This window comes from Falco cherrug, chromosome 4 (assembly GCF_023634085.1).
Source record: "Falco cherrug isolate bFalChe1 chromosome 4, bFalChe1.pri, whole genome shotgun sequence".
NCBI lineage: Eukaryota > Metazoa > Chordata > Aves > Falconiformes > Falconidae > Falco > Falco cherrug.
Genome location: NC_073700.1, coordinates 43,125,432 through 43,141,408, shown reverse-complemented (window position 1 = coordinate 43,141,408; position 15,977 = coordinate 43,125,432). Strand labels below are relative to the sequence as shown.

The following is a 15,977-nucleotide window of genomic DNA, read 5'->3' as shown; positions in this document are numbered from 1 at the left end:
AGGATACTCAGTGTACACTTTTTCAGATCCTACTCAACAAAGAAACTGTAGGTTAAAAAGATGCATTTCTGCCAGTGACAGAAAAATTAGTTTGACTTTCCACATCACATACCATTCTGATACACAAATTTGTTTCCAATACTTTATGGTTAGGAAAAAAAGTTCCATTTTCTTTACTAAAAGCAATAAAAAACACAGATGCAAAGCATTTGTGATACCTAGCCAATACTTCTGCTGAAAGAAGATGTGAAAAGAGGTTAACATACACAATCCTATGATGCTGATCCCTTTAGTTGCAAGAAAATATTGCTCCCAAGGTTTTATCTGTGGTAAATAATTTAAACTTAAAAAACTGTGGTGATGTGTTATTGTATTATCCTGAAAAATCACATTTTTCAGAGAAGTTCTTAAAAAAAAAGATGGAATTATGGACCACACCATAATGAAATTAATGTAAAATGGTAAGTTCAAAGAAAAAAAGAAGTATAAATGCTATGAATACAAGTCAAAACTATTTTCTGAGAATGCAATTTAAGAAAATTACTCTCATAGCAATGCACTGAAGACTACAGGGAGAAAATACCACTTTTCTCTACAAATACAAAAAAAATTGACAGCAATTTCTTCATTTGAAAATAAGTTCCAAAAAGAAAAGGAGGTGGGACTAGTAAGAACGTGAAAACAACAAGTACTTTATTACAGATTTCAGGTATAAGCATAATGAAATTCAAATTGTGAGGAAGTTTGAGGTTTGGGTGGATTTTGTTTGTTTAAAAAAAATACATCAAAAAAAACCCATGATAACATTTCTCAGAGAGGGAAAGTGCAGCCTGGAATCTTCCAGAGCTTAGGCAGATTCAAAGTGCAATACAGTATCTGCCTAAATTTCGCCTGCAATTTTACTAAATTCTGTCCTAGTATGTTGCATGGCTCTACTACGTACCACTTTTCAGGTGGCGTACATAACCACTGAATGCTCCAAAGGCTACCCTGTGCTATGGGATCCTCAGAAGAATATTAATTCAACTAAGAAGCTATTTGGCACTGCAAAAGATGTTCAGAAGTAGGACAAAATATTTAAAATACTTACTTGAGAAAGAAGATAGAGAGAAACTTGGAGGCTTATTTTTGGACGCTCTCCACCCTATGGAAAAAATGTTATGAAAAATGCAGATTTATTTATACAATGTTAAAGCACTTATTTTTTATTAAAAACAAAACTCTTAATATTGTATTGTTCCACATTCTACTACAAAATGTTCAGAAAGCAGCACGCTCTAACATTCTTTTGTAAGCTATTTCAAATGACGACTCTCCAAATAAGCAAATCCCTTACTCTATATGCTTAAAAAATAGCTAATGATTATTATCTTTCATAGTCACTTTGGTAACTTAAATTTGAACAGATGAGTATCTGGGAAGTATGTTGGTTTTCACTACGCTACTATTCTTTCAAAAAGTACTTCTCAGTTAACGTTCATTAAAATCAACTCTAAACAGCTATTCAGAAACAATGAAATATCACCCACATAATAAAAGCATGGTCAGTAGACACTTCTCTAATCAGGTACATCACACTGGACAAAAATATTTGAAATAGCACTGTTGTGCTCAAGTTATAAGTTTATATGCCAGTAGTAATGAAAATGTTTCTAAAAATAAATTGGTGATACTTTAAAAACCATAACCACGTAAATTAATTATCTCAAGAGGTACGAACAGCCTAATTTTATGACTGCAAGTATCTCTGACCTCATGATAATAGACAAATCTGCCTGAAAATAGGAGGACAAGCAGATTTTGGTAATGCATGAATGGAAAGAGTTACAATAGCTGAAATAAAAGTCTGGAAGTCTGCTTCACCCTATTTTAATGGCAAGACAAGATGATGTTTATCATTCAATCAATCCTTAGTGCACATACAATATACTGAATTAATTAACCTGACCTCTGGTTAATGAAAGTATGCTGAAATTCACAAAGCATTGTGTATCTTAAGAACAAACACCATTACAGAAGATTGGAGGGGGGAATGGATAAACAGAAATAAAATATAATTTTTTTTTTTTAAAGACAAGTGAATACAGGAACCCACACAGGCTTTAAAAGAATTTCTGTTTCATTAAAAATAAGCTTTTCACTAAATTTAAAGGCTATGCTTTAAGAAAAAATTCAACTATATGACATTGAGACGCAGCTTATCTGCAAATCGAAGAATCGCGTATCAAAATCAAAAGTTAGTATCTTCTGCGTGGAGTGGATTTTTACACCATGGAAAATTTGCACATATAATGGGAAAAGGTATTATAATCTGCTTTTGCCAGGAAACAGGTTACCATATCAGGAAAAGAAATCACACACCTCAAATTTCCCGGTGCCACAGAAATTTAAACCCTGTTCCAAATTTGCAGCTCTTCTTGTCTCCACTATCATTAGCATTTAACAACCACATCATCCAAACCAGTGTTTGTTTCGTGAATAAAGTTCTATCATCTATTCTGCCCTTAATTTCAGTCTCAGGGTACTTCCCCTACAGTTACCTTAAACCATTTCATGTAAAAGACACAAACATAGGTATCTACACTACTAACCCTACTACAGAATACACCTGCTGAACTAATTATTATGCATAAGGAAAGCAAGTAACACTTTTAAGACTTATTTGTTTACAGGCATTAGCTTACCTTATCTTGATTTACTAATGAATACACATAGAGGGGAAGAAAGAGCCTATTAAGTAGGTGGTCTGTTAGCACATCATTTAAAAATTCACAATTAATGATAAGGATATCATTAAGGTAATGTAAATGATCAAGATGTTCTGCTACCAGGTCACTCAGTTTGCCCCTATTTCTGTGCCTGAAAAAGCAAGCAAAAAAAGTCTCAGATACAATCATTTGTCAAAATCTTAAAAACTTCAGAAGAGAATTAATGCATATCCCTTCCATAGATCCCCTTGTGCAGATCAACTGCCTAAACAAGATGTTTTCATTAAAGTCAACAAATGCAGCTAGCAAACAATCTTCAGGCTTATATGTGTTTGAGGATGCACATATCAGTTTTTCCCCCAAGTTTTCAGATGCAATGTTTTTATAAAACTTCACTTTCCACTGCCAAACTCTTTTCACAAGACATAAAAAAATGTTAAGATTTGTTTCAAAAAAGAAAAGAAAAAATCTATGTTGTATTTAACATCTACATCTTCACTTTAAGAAAGGAAGAAACAGCTGCCCATTCTAAGGTGGGGGTAGGAAGGCAAACCAAGAATAACCCGAAATCAACAAAATGTTTCTGGAGTTGATAGTAGAATATTACACAGGAATTTCAGGTCTGACAGTTCACATACTAAAAAAAGTTCATCTTCCCAATTTAATTTTTTTTCCTACAATCTTTTCAGAAAGCTGTTCTACTGAGATGATACACAGAAAAGGAACATGAAAAAGACCAAGTTGGTAAGTTTGAAAAGCATGGAATACCTTTTGTGTCTTCTGGCTATCTGCTAAATTTAGCAGAATTAAAACAAAGATGGAAAAGCATGCTGCTGAACACTAATTGTATGGATATTAGCACAGATAGGGCACACAGCACTAGTAATTATTAATTCAAAGCTTGAACTGACTACAAGGGAACATATTCAGAAATTAACTTAACTGCACTATTACAGACAAAATAAGGGAAGTCCCAACATATGAGAAAAACATTTCCATTCAATACCCAGCATTTGTAAAAGCTTACTCTTCATCAGTCTGCACACAGTTATCCAGTTCTATCACGTGGCTTCCAATAAACCAAACGAGGTTGGAGAAATAAGGGACAGCAGTTTTATCTCTAATGTAATGCAGCATAGGTTGGTTGTCCACTGAAGAGAAATTATTAAAAAGAAAACTCAGTTGCAATTTTTTTTAAATTAATGTTTAAGAAATACAATAAAGTAACACCTGAGTTTTTATTACATGCTAGCTTTTCATACCAGTATATACCTGACATGATCTTATGCATGAAATGGACATCTACAAAAACATCACATCAACTCTTAATTGGCTCGAACGAGCCTAATATTGATATATTTACATAGATCTGAAGGTAAATCTAGTGGAATGCAGAAAGTTTTTTAGCACAGTCTTTATTAAAAGGAAGAGGAAAAAGCATAAGAATAAAGCGGTAATGCTGAAAGTCAAGCTAGTTAGACTTACATGACACTGCATTAAGGAACACAGGAATCATCAGTGAAGGAAGGGCAAAAGAAACAGACAACAGTTAACAGGATTAGGAACTGGGATAGCGACATCCTCCAAAAGGGTTTAAAAAGCTAAAGCACAAAGCATCTAAACTAAAAGATACAGGGTAGGTGTTAGATCAGAATATATGCAAATGGATAGTCAGAAAATTATGAAACCTGAACATCCGAGCTGTGTTTTCTCAACTCTAACCTTTGTATCACTACAACATTCAATGAAAATCCTATACATTTTTTTGAACCATAAAACCACTTAGTTACGTAAATATATAGCAAATAGGGTATGGAGCCTGCACTTTGCTCTTTTTGTGAGCACACACTTGGGTTTACAGCTCTTTGAAGCAGAAAACTTTGAAGTACCAAGTGTCCATTGCTTAACACAATTTTGCCCCTTGCAGTCAATACTATAAAGAACCTATCTGCTATGCAGGCTATCCAGTTATTTGCAGCACCAATTGTTCATTGTTTTAAAAAAGTTCTCATATTCTTCTACAATAAAGACTCTCATCAAATCACTACTACTCCTGATAGACAGAAAATTTTGTAAATCCAAAATGTAATTTAATTTAAAATGGATTAAAGAATAAGAAGCCCTGCATGAACATATTCCATAATACATACTACCTTACAGCATGCTGATTTCAGAGGTAGAAGTTCTGAATACATGCGAATTTTTCTACAGAGATCACTGATATTTTCAGCCTATTACAGATTTTACACACCCCAACAAAATTTTAGAGGGAAGCAACTTTAGGACATTGCCTAGTCCAAACCCATTCTCAAAGCAGCATTAACTTCAAAGTTCAACCAGGTTGCTAAAGGGCCTTGTAAGTTTTGAAGATCTCAAACAATACAGAATCCTCAGTTTCTCTGGCAAACCTGTTGCAACACTTAACTAGTCTCACAGTGGAGTTTTTGGCTTTTTTTCCTTATGTCCTACTGGAATGTCCAGTACAGGAATTTGCAACTGCAGCCTCCTGGTGTTCACTGGGCACCTCTGGGAATGGTCTAGCTTTTCTTCAGACTGGAGTGACTGCAGCACCTAGAAACTCTACAGTCATATTCTAGTGCACTTCAAATCCAAAAGGAAGTGATGCAGCCAGCAAGGTTACTGCTTCATATATTATAAAGCTCAAGTTCATAAGTAAAAAATACTTGATATTCTTAAAGCACTTTGTTTTGGGGGTTGGGGTTTTTTGTTTGTTTTTTAAATACAGTCACATTCTGATCTCTGCTGGAAAGGAAGCTAAAGGTCCTTGTGTATGCTTGATATTCTTTTGGGTTTTTTAAACCAATTTAATCTGTGTATTTCCAAGTACATACTGTAAGTTTGGGGTTCCATTTCATAAAAACAAAAAGGTGTACCTGAAGCATGTCAATATGCTAAGCTTTTCAATCTCATAAACCAGACAGAAAACCCTCAAATGTAAATAACTGAAAATTAAACTAAATGAAACACACACTTTTCACACATGCCTTTTTTAATATAGAAAAAGCATACCTTTGTAGACATTTAAAGTTATAGTTCTAACAGCAATCCTGACCATGCTTTCTGGGTGGTTAAAAAATTTAATAGCTTCAGTGTACAAAGCAAAGTCATTAGTGTGCTGTAACAAAAGGAGAGAAAGTATTTATGAATTAACGAAAATATGTACAGGGCATTTGTAGGGATTCTGTATGAAAAATGTTTTCCATGTATTATGCTGATATTTTTACCTTCCGATTTGACAATGAACACTCAACTGTATTTGTAGCTCTGCATTAAAATAAATTGCTTTAAGTGTCTGAGCTTTCCGTGTTAACTCTGCTCATATTCAGTGCTTTAATGCCCTCTTCTGGCAAAAAGTGGAATGGAGCACGGAAAAAAGCATTTCGCCTTTGGCCTTTGATTACTCAAGCTTCTTAGACTTTGCCTAAGTATTTTAGAACCAAGTGGTGCAACAGAAAATATCCTGTTTATAAAAGCATTAGAAAACAAAGCATAAACAAGATTGATTCTCACGGAAGTAGACTTCAGAGCTACGGAAACAGTCCAATACTAACTTCCAGATTTTGATTTTAATATAGTTGTACAAGGACAAAGACCTATTCTTTATCATGCTTTCACAGTGCTCCCCACAAATGAATTCTCTATCACAGATATTAAAGTTATAAAAAAAAATTCAGGACATGCTGAGACAAGAGACTGTTTAGAATATGTGCCAAATTACTATCAATTTCTAATTAAAGTCCTCTTAGCATTATACTGCAACTCTTCACTTACCTCATTATAAAAGAAATGTACAGTATGATTGTTGAGCTTCAGGGAAAGGGTTTTCAAAAATGATATGTAATATGCCATGATTTCCTCATCGGAAAAGTCAAATTTGTGGACAATAATAGAATTTACATAATTATTAGAGAGCAGATAGTCTGAAAAATAAAGACATTACACAGGTTAATAGAAAGAAAAAACCCATTATGCTACCTAGCTGTATGTAAAGTACCAGCCAGCAACAAACTACCTGATGTTGAAGATTCCAATTTTTAGCCAAACAATTCAAGCAATGGCTTCACACGGTAATAAGGAAATTTTTCCCTACAAAGGCCTTTCCTCTCAAGAAAAAGGAAACCAAAAATATACTTCACCTTCCGCAATTTATGTAGGCTTTGCAGCTAATAAGACTTAACTCTCTTTTCCTCCCAAAGTCGTAACACTCAAAGGTTTGCGTACGACTTTCGTTCAATATAGTTGTAGAGTACTTTAATAAATTCTCTGTCCTCTTTATATATTTCTAAAAACTTGGAAGTAAACACAAGTGGCTGAATGCCAGCCCCAATGATGTCAGAACAGTTTCAGTATAAATTATACAACAGTTTCATCATATAACCTGCAGCATCAAGGGGAACATTTCAGACCACAGCTGATATGCTGACTTAAATCCCTTGAAATATGCTAAGTAAGCGTTTGTGTAGTATCAAAAAACTACTTTTGTACTACTGAAAATTAAAAGGTATTTTGGAGTCAAACTACACTGCATTTTTAGTAGCGTTCAATTAAAAATATTGTTAGGGATTCATATAGTTCTTCTGTGAAGGAACACTAGGACTAAATTTCATTAAATGAAAGGGAATTCAACCAAATCTTGAAAGTGTGTCCTTACACAGTGACGTTTCATGACTGATGTTCTCAAAAAGGATGTTCAGGGTCTGTAGAAGCTGTACACACACGTAACGACCAGACTTCTGACGCAAGATGTTCAAGAAGAAAACAAACATATTCTTCTCCAAGAAAAAACTGAAAGAAAAAAATAGAGGTGTCATTAATTCACTTGCTGTTTTCAACAGGAACATAATTTTACTAGGATCAGGGATGATTCCAGGCAAGTCTGACAAACTACATTTTACATTTATGAAGAGTTACTTAGCGAAGTTATATCTGTGTAACAGAAGAGTATCTTCCAAAAACCTTAAATACTAATAAAGGGTGCTTAAATATTCAAATTACACAGAAATAGGATATCAAGAAGTCAGGGCCTTTTTTATTTTTAGTATATTTGATTTATCAGGCAGCTTCCCTACCTTGCAATCATAATTTTGAAGGCAAGAGCCTCTAAATGAGGGTTATGTTTTGTTCACTTGCCCCTTTTAAGCTAACACTTTTTATCTTCAACACTGTAGACCTTATTTTAGACCCACTTTATTTTTTTTCTCCACAGCAGAAGCAAGCATTTAATGGTTTATTGTACAAATCAAACATAAGTGAATGCTTGCCGTGTTTTTAAACCAGAAATGCATGCAATTTAAAGAAAACAGTGTGGACTCTTTCCTACCAGGACAGGACATCATAAATACAAAGCTATGGACATTTTTTTTTTTTCCATTAACTGCAGAAAAGACTCCTCATTCCTAAAACAGCCCCAAGCAGAGAAGACAGTGAGAAATTTGATGGAGTTACAGTATAGACAAGAACAATCAGAGCAAGTTAATCTTCTTAGTCCACATCACAACCTAATCATGTTGAAATAGTGTTTTAAAATAAAACCAACCACTCACTAAATAAGTAATTAAAAACACCAAACACCTTTGTTTTACTTATCTCAAACATAAATGGCATGTATAAAAGAACAAGTGTCAAAGCAAACAGCCAAGGAATGAGCTTTAACACTGTCAGATTTGCAACTGTGAATATTGGTTTTGAAGTTAGTTTTTCTATCACGCTATTTTATGAGGATTAAAATAACATCTGAACAAAAACTCTAAATATCATAGCTGGAATAAGATACTACTTGTAGTATCTTATATAAATTGAAGTTAACAAATTAAAGTCATATGGTATTAATAGATGTACTGAGTAAATCTGGGCCCTAAAATAGGTTAGATTTTGTATTTGTGTCAAAGATTTAAGAGTCAAACAAAAGCAGTACATGGAAGAGTGAAAGCGGGGGCTCTGGACTTGGAACACTTAAAAGCAACAATATCTGGGTTTTTTGTATGGCAAGAATATATGGTCCTGCTTACCCGTTTACTACAGGACATAGTTTCACACCTATATTCATGAAATTCAGTCTTGGAACAGTTATCCTTCTGCACTAGTTCTCATGCAACTCTAACCATTCTTCAAAAACAAAACCAGAGTCAAAATTTCTTAGAAGTACTTACTCAAATACTGAGCTGTCATTCTGATCCCCCCATATAAGGATCTCTGTTATAGAACGAATAGTCTCTACCAGCAGGTTGCGGTTGTGATCTGTTACTGTTGTATTTTTAGTCAAAACATGATACATGTACCTAAAAGAAAAAAATAATTACAAGTAGTATGCTATCCTGCCACTTTCACATCTGCCACTTTAGTGGCACATTTGACTTTAGTCACTGTAACTTAAAGTAGATGCACACACTATGTCTAATCATTGTACAATTTAAAAACCCTAATATTTCCTTTTAATATTGATGCAGAAAGAAAAGTAATTGTTAAACAGAATGTGACAAATGAAAAATCCATAACTAGCCAGGTGAGTTACGAATGCTTATGCATATATTAGCACAGGACTAGAAACTATGTAACACTTGTCCCATGGTGCTTCTTATGGCAACCCACTGAATTTCTTTGCAAGTATGTTAAAGTCAAAGGAGTGATGAGCAAGAAAAAGGAGAAATACAAGCAGCAGTTAAGCATGCAGTAGCTGACACGGGACAGTAATTCTGGAAAAAGGCATATACAGATTTAACTAGAAAAGTTAGATCCCTTCTCTTGTCTGCAGAGACCCTTTACAGACTCATGTTAATTAGCCGGTTAACAATCAGGACTATCAAACACTATTCAAATTGGCAAAGCTTAATCATCAGGTTTCCTGGCCCTTCCAGCATAGAAATACTGATTGGAACTGTGGCAAATGCCAGCTTTACCATCTCAAAGGGCAAACGTTTAAGGCTGTAGTGAAGTTTAAAAAAATGCATGTCTTTATTAGACTGGTGCCAGGTAGACAGGAAGCTAGATAAAATTTGAAAGGCTTGGATTATAAGTCTCAGAATTTTACTCAGTCAAGGAAGCATTTTTTTTTTCTTTCCCAAAATAAGATGTTACATCAAAGATTACTTCCCTTTGTCCTAGTTAAAAAAAAAAAAGGGGGGGGGGGGGGGGGGGGGGGAAATGTGTGGCAAATTCTAATACACGCACAAGAATCACGAGGTTTTCTCCCTCTAGTTTGTTGGGGTTTTTTTGGTTGTTGTTTGTTGGGTTTTTTTTATTTTATATAGTAATAAAGAAAAAGGATGGATGTAAGAAAGTTGCATAATTATGCAAGTAGTTGAATAAAAAATATAATCAGAAATTTCCTGACATTTTAAAACTGCAAGAGTTCAGATGACTGAACATAGATCACATATTGCTATACCGCAATCTATTGAAAACCCTGAGTAACACCTGAGCATTCAGGAATATCTGGGCAACATACTAACAAGTGTTTGGGATGGAACACACATTTTTCTGTACTATTTACCTTGCCATGAAAAGTGGAGTTAATCAAAACTCACATGACCTATTTTTGGGAAAACAGCCTGCATGTCCCAACTCTGGGGCAGCCTATCGTTATTGTTATGGATTCCAGGAAAGTCTGTGCAGTGATTCAGGTTGAAATTTTAGGAATCTTATTAGTACAGTATGATGCAGGAGTTTAGAAGTTCAAGAAACAACAGACCCAAAGACCTCAAGCAGTTATCATGTAAAAGATAAAAATAACAATTTTGCCAAGCTACTGTAGGATTCCAGGAAACACTGTGCATTCTAAAACATAATTTTGGAGCATCAGGTTTAAGGCAAGTTTCAGAAGTTTAGGTCAAAACCAAACTTGAAATCACATTTCAAAAAACAGTATTCCCATCAGTTTTATCTACACTAAGAAAATGAATCACTGCGCAGGGCAAACACTATGCTGGAGACTAAAATGCCATGTAACTGAACACAATATCAGGCTGTACCAAGTAGTTATCAGATGTAACAAGACAAAAGAAGATATCACCTACTTTCAGAATCTTTTTCATGCTTGAATTAAAAAAAAAAAGTTTGATTATCTTTGCAGCTTACTTAAAGTTTGCAAAATCTGGTTTAGGGAAATCTTCTTCAACCACGGAACTGCCACTCTGTTGGCCAGAGCTTCACAAGACTTGTTGCAAGACACAGTCCATCCTCATAAGCCACGCATGAAGCATAAGCTATTTCAGAGAAGTTTATTATGCCATTATGGGAAAATGCTATATCCTTGTTGATCTTGATATTGCTTAATGATCAGGTACCGATTTGTCTATGTGGAGTAGTGCACAAGAACACTGAGAGGTAAACAACCCTCAGAAGTTCACAGTTTTAACAGACTTAACATACCACATGCTCTCTTCCCTCCATCCCCACCCAAAACCAGCAATGTGATAAAGCCTACATCATATTAAGGTTAACCTACCAGACAGCAGAGGAAAGAGGAAGAAAAAAGGGAAGACATGGCTAGGAGGGGGAAAAACATTGGCTTTTCATACTCTTCAGTAAAAAATACTCTCCCTCTTCACACTGTTTTTTCCCTTCATAAACCAACACTAATTTTGCAAATCCAGCAAAGAAACTGCTCAGATTGAAACCACTCTAGAAAAGTTGATTCATAGCTATCTCCTACAGTCATAACTGCCTGGTCATGTGCCATACCATAACAGAATTCCTTTAAATAGCAAGTAAACAAGCACCTGCAAATCCTCTTCAACTAATCTGAGGATCACGGTTCAAAATTCCTTCTATGGAAACTGACAGTGTGATGGCTCACAGTGAAGGTCTTAGAGTTTAAGTCTGACCACCTACGAGAATTCCCAGGGCTTTCTAAAACAGCACATGGCACTCAAGCCCTGCAAAATCTCCCCATTATGGCACCATTTGTATTATCAGGACAGTGAGTCAAAAGACAGAGCAAAAACCAAGTCGCTGCTCTGAGCATGCATCAGTTAATGGAACAGTGAACACCTGAAGACAGAAGGCAATTAAATCGGAACAGTTCATTCCACAGCAATCTGTATAGTAAGTATTTTTCCCGAGAGAGTTAAGAATAATTAATATTACACTACTTCAGATATTTTAGCCTATTTATTTGAAGTCACATATAAATTACTGCATCTGTGAACATATATTTCTCATTAATAAATTACATTATACAAACCTGGGAATAAAGTTTACTCCAATTGCAGAACTCTGGGAATGGGAAGCAGTGGGAAGTGCTATTACCTCCTTTGGGAGCCTATAGAACATTTTTGCTTTTGCACCTGTAGCGCTCCTAACATTTAATAGTCAACAATACATGAACTCTAAATTAATTCATTTAATATCAACATTACTGCAAAGTTCTTTGATTTGCTAACACACTGATGCACTTGGAGAAAATCGGGCCTTCACTTCCAAGATAGTCCTTCATCTAATTATTTGAAAATTAATGAGAAAGCATACATGTACTTGTTTCTTTTACCAGACATGCAATGTAATGTATCATGAGAATATAAGGTATCACACAAAACCAGTATTTTTATATTCACATAAATCCTTAAAGCTTGTCTCTATTTGCTGATTACAAAGAGGTCTAGTTCATGCTCCGAAATGCTAAATCCTCAAAGAAGAAGGTTTTGTCATCTCTGTCTCTCTATATCTGAAGACAGGGTTCAAACAAGCAAAAACCTAACAAAAATCCACAATGCAGGAAGCATCAAAGCACCCAATACCATCAAAATCAGTGGAAGATTTTACCAGCAACTTAACAAAACAAAATTCTGAACATTTTCCTTGTAAGAAATCATGCTTAAAGGGATAACATAATAACTCATTAATACAGAAAGTATGTATTAATGACTTTCCTACTTACTATTTTAAAAAAATACACTAAACCAGGTAAGAGTTGAGGAAGACAAGCACTCAAATTTTAACACCCCAGACTTAATAATAATGAACCTGCTTCTTCATGCTGCCTGTAACTATGTAATCACATGTTGCTCTTGTAGAGGAAGCTCGATGTATAGCATGGACAGTACTTCAGGAAATGAATCAGCTGTGAAACAAGCCTTCAGCCATACGTGTTTATGGACACTGCATCTAACGAAGTCACGAGAAATGTTCAGCACTCAACTCCAATGATATAAAACCTTTTTGTGCAATCAGTTTGCAATTAAAATACCAAGTGTAGAAGCAACAAGGGGAAATAGACTTGAGGGTAATGACAGGGCTATGTAAAATACCCCTTAGAAAAGCAGGAAAAAATTTGCATCTAGAAACAAAGATACTAAGCTTAAGTTCCAAAGCCTTTCACTTCAGCAGGAACACCAGAGACACTACCAGATGAACTCTTCAGAAATGGTTATCACCACTTAAATACTGGGAGAAATTACATAATTCCTCTTCATTCCAATGCAAAGTCAAAACTTGTAGACAGACAGGGAAAGAAGATACAGTTATGCTCTCAAGGAGACATGACCACATATCTGCCAAGGTTACACTATCCTCAGCTGGGCAATATGAAAAGCTTTTTGGTACTTCAACCATAGGCCACAGCTCCTAAGGTGAAGAGCTGCAGAAGCAGAGTACAGTGACTATCAGTCAGTGGCTGGGAAGAACTGTAAGAAACCCTGACCCACACAAGAACACCTGGCATGACATGCAAAGGTAGACCACAAGAGAAAGAAAACACCACGCAGCTTCTGAAGTACCACCAACTCCAAGTCTGTGTAGTGAGACAGACTGTTGCCTAAAAGAGCACCTTGATGTATTTGCTTCTAGAACTAGAAGCATATAATAAACAGAAGAGAGGACCACATAAAGGAAAGGGAAAAAAAGTTCTCATTTTAAACTGCTCGGTTCCACCTTTAAGAAGTGGATTGTGCTCATTTCAGACACAACCCCATGTAAAGATGAACACACCATTTCAGCCTGTTTTCACAAGCAATCACTAACAATTTTCCCGTTTCCAGAATATTTAGGCTTTCTCCACTTAGGAAGTTATTGACATTCCCTCGATTACTAACCAAAGGGCACAAAAATACCAAGTTATCGGAAAAATTATGGTCAGAAGCACTCGGGTAACGCATAGTACTGTTTCATAGCCTCTCTAGACTGTAATTCAGCAAGGCGTGGGAAAGCTGGATTAAATTGTAACTGTTTTCACTAGACCAAGAGACTGTATCAAAACACTTAATACAAACAGCCTCACAATCTTCCTTTAGCCAATCCATTCTATGGCATGTTTGCACAAAGACCGAATAGTAAAATTTCAAAAGCCAGCCTCAAGCAAACTGCATTAGAGCTGATGGGAAAGGGAGTTCCAGATCCAACATTTACTGACAAAAAGCAGTAACTTTCTCAGTACTACTAAACAGGTATATTGCTTAAAATTTAGACTAAACTCTACATTATGCATGTTAAAAATATTTCCATAAGGATAGCCCAGGCTATCTCTTGTAACATAATATATTATACCTTTTATAGGCTAAGCTAACCTTTAATAGCAAGACTGGTGTGTTCTACTCAGCGCATTCACATGGAACACAATATGGGGTTTTGAGGAGTTGAAAATGAGAATGCAGACAGCTCACAAGATGGTGAGCTTAGCAAGACTGACTTTCATGACCCTGAAACGGAGGTTCTTTGCCGGTTTTCCTTCTGTTGCTTTACCCACTTGAACTGCTACCTTAGAAAAGCCCTAAATTTCAATGTAGCTACCTTTGTTGTTGACATCTAGCTACGAACTGATATTTATACCGCCTAGCTTAACAAACACTTAAAATATACATAACCTAAACAGATCAAAGGTCTTGGCTGTCCTTTACATGCTTCTATTTTAGATTTTACGACTAAAGAAATAACACTGCAAAAAAAGCAAAAAAAACAAAGCCAGTACTTTAGTAGAGAACTATATTCTTCAATCCTCAGGTAAGAGGTCAAGCGCAAGCCACAACACTTACAGCCTAATTCCTTTTGCAAATCAAACAGGGTATCACTTTTTCTTCCCTCTACAGCCCTGAGAGAACACACAATCACATTTCTCTTGCCTGAAAAATTCTAACATCCTAAAGTCTCCCTTTTGCTAGCCTATTTTTTCTACACTTAAACTCAATTTCTTCAAATTTCATCATGCATCAGCATTCTTATCTTATCTTCAAGGGTAATATCAAAACCAGATAGATGTAAAGCTCCACTAGTGCTGAGTAGTGGTACCCAATGACTACCCCTTGTACATTAAATAGAACATTCCTAAGTTTATATCTGAGCGTGACTTTCCCCCCTTTCCCTGCAATGCTGGGTCATGTTGATGTACTAGTCTGCCCTACCATGCTTTCAAAATTACTTTCTGAAGTGCTACTGCCTTGTCAGTTTTGTATTTGCAGACTTGATTTCCCTGTCTTTGCTCAGAAGTAATGCATTTCAATTATCTTGCTGGTTTTGAACATTTTTCCAGTTTAGAAACAAAGACCAGAATCCACAAGTCATCTTGATAAAGTAACTGCAAGGTCCAAATCTTCTACAGCACACCCTACTCATTACTGTCAGACTCCATTCATGTCCTCCTTGTAATGGGACTAATCACTGAAAATGACCAGCCACTTACTTCTCAATAAGCTATGTATTCATAGCTATTTCATTTAGAAAATGCTTCCCCTCTTAATGACCTCCTTTTCTTGTTCAGCAGAAAGAGTGGATCTCATTTTTCCTCACAGCAGCACAATGTTTAAAATGGAACAGTGAATTTAAAATTGTTTAATCTCTTGCCAATCTTCCAACTCCCTAGTGGCAGAGCTAGAAAAAACTATTCCACCTTCCTCAGTCAGCAGTAGCACAAGGATATCAGACTCTGGAGACTAACATTATAATCCTCAAGCTCAATGGCTTTACTTTAGCACCAGCTGCTGAGCCCTTTAAGCAGGGAACATCTCCTGGACCTGCAAAACCACCATGCTGACTACCATGAATCACTGGTGACTACTAAGATCCACCCTCCTGCCACACACACCCACCCTCAAAAGGTCTATGTTGTTACAGGCTGGGACCAGGCTCCGCGCTTCCCCATCTCATCCGCTACCAGGAAACCGAGTTCTCCCTCAAAAGGAATGTGGTATTTCTTGTATTTATCACCTCATACGCTCTAATCCACCGAATGAGTCTGTGACATTGTTAAAAATCAAACAAACGCGTCGCAGCCGTGTGACACACCATAGCGAAACTGCGTCTGCCCTGAAGACGTGCTGGGAC

General features: G+C 35.9%; 1 protein-coding gene across 6 annotated transcripts in view; it reads right to left on the bottom strand.

Annotated features, from left to right (window-relative positions):
- Positions 1 to 15,977, bottom strand: part of CLEC16A (C-type lectin domain containing 16A) — an 80,179-nt gene that overhangs the window by 63,650 nt on the left and 552 nt on the right. For all 6 annotated transcript variants that reach the window (XR_008731827.1, XM_055707892.1, XM_055707893.1 and 3 more), the window contains exons 2-8: positions 8,879 to 9,007; positions 7,381 to 7,514; positions 6,501 to 6,649; positions 5,739 to 5,844; positions 3,736 to 3,859; positions 2,685 to 2,859; positions 1,091 to 1,144 (exon numbers count right to left, since the gene is read on the bottom strand). Coding sequence is in view for 5 of the 6 variants with exons in the window: in XM_055707892.1 (XP_055563867.1) it covers positions 1,091 to 1,144; positions 2,685 to 2,859; positions 3,736 to 3,859; positions 5,739 to 5,844; positions 6,501 to 6,649; positions 7,381 to 7,514; positions 8,879 to 9,007 (871 nt within the window). In the remaining variant the exon portion in view is untranslated. The remainder of the gene's footprint in view (positions 1 to 1,090; positions 1,145 to 2,684; positions 2,860 to 3,735; positions 3,860 to 5,738; positions 5,845 to 6,500; positions 6,650 to 7,380; positions 7,515 to 8,878; positions 9,008 to 15,977) is intronic.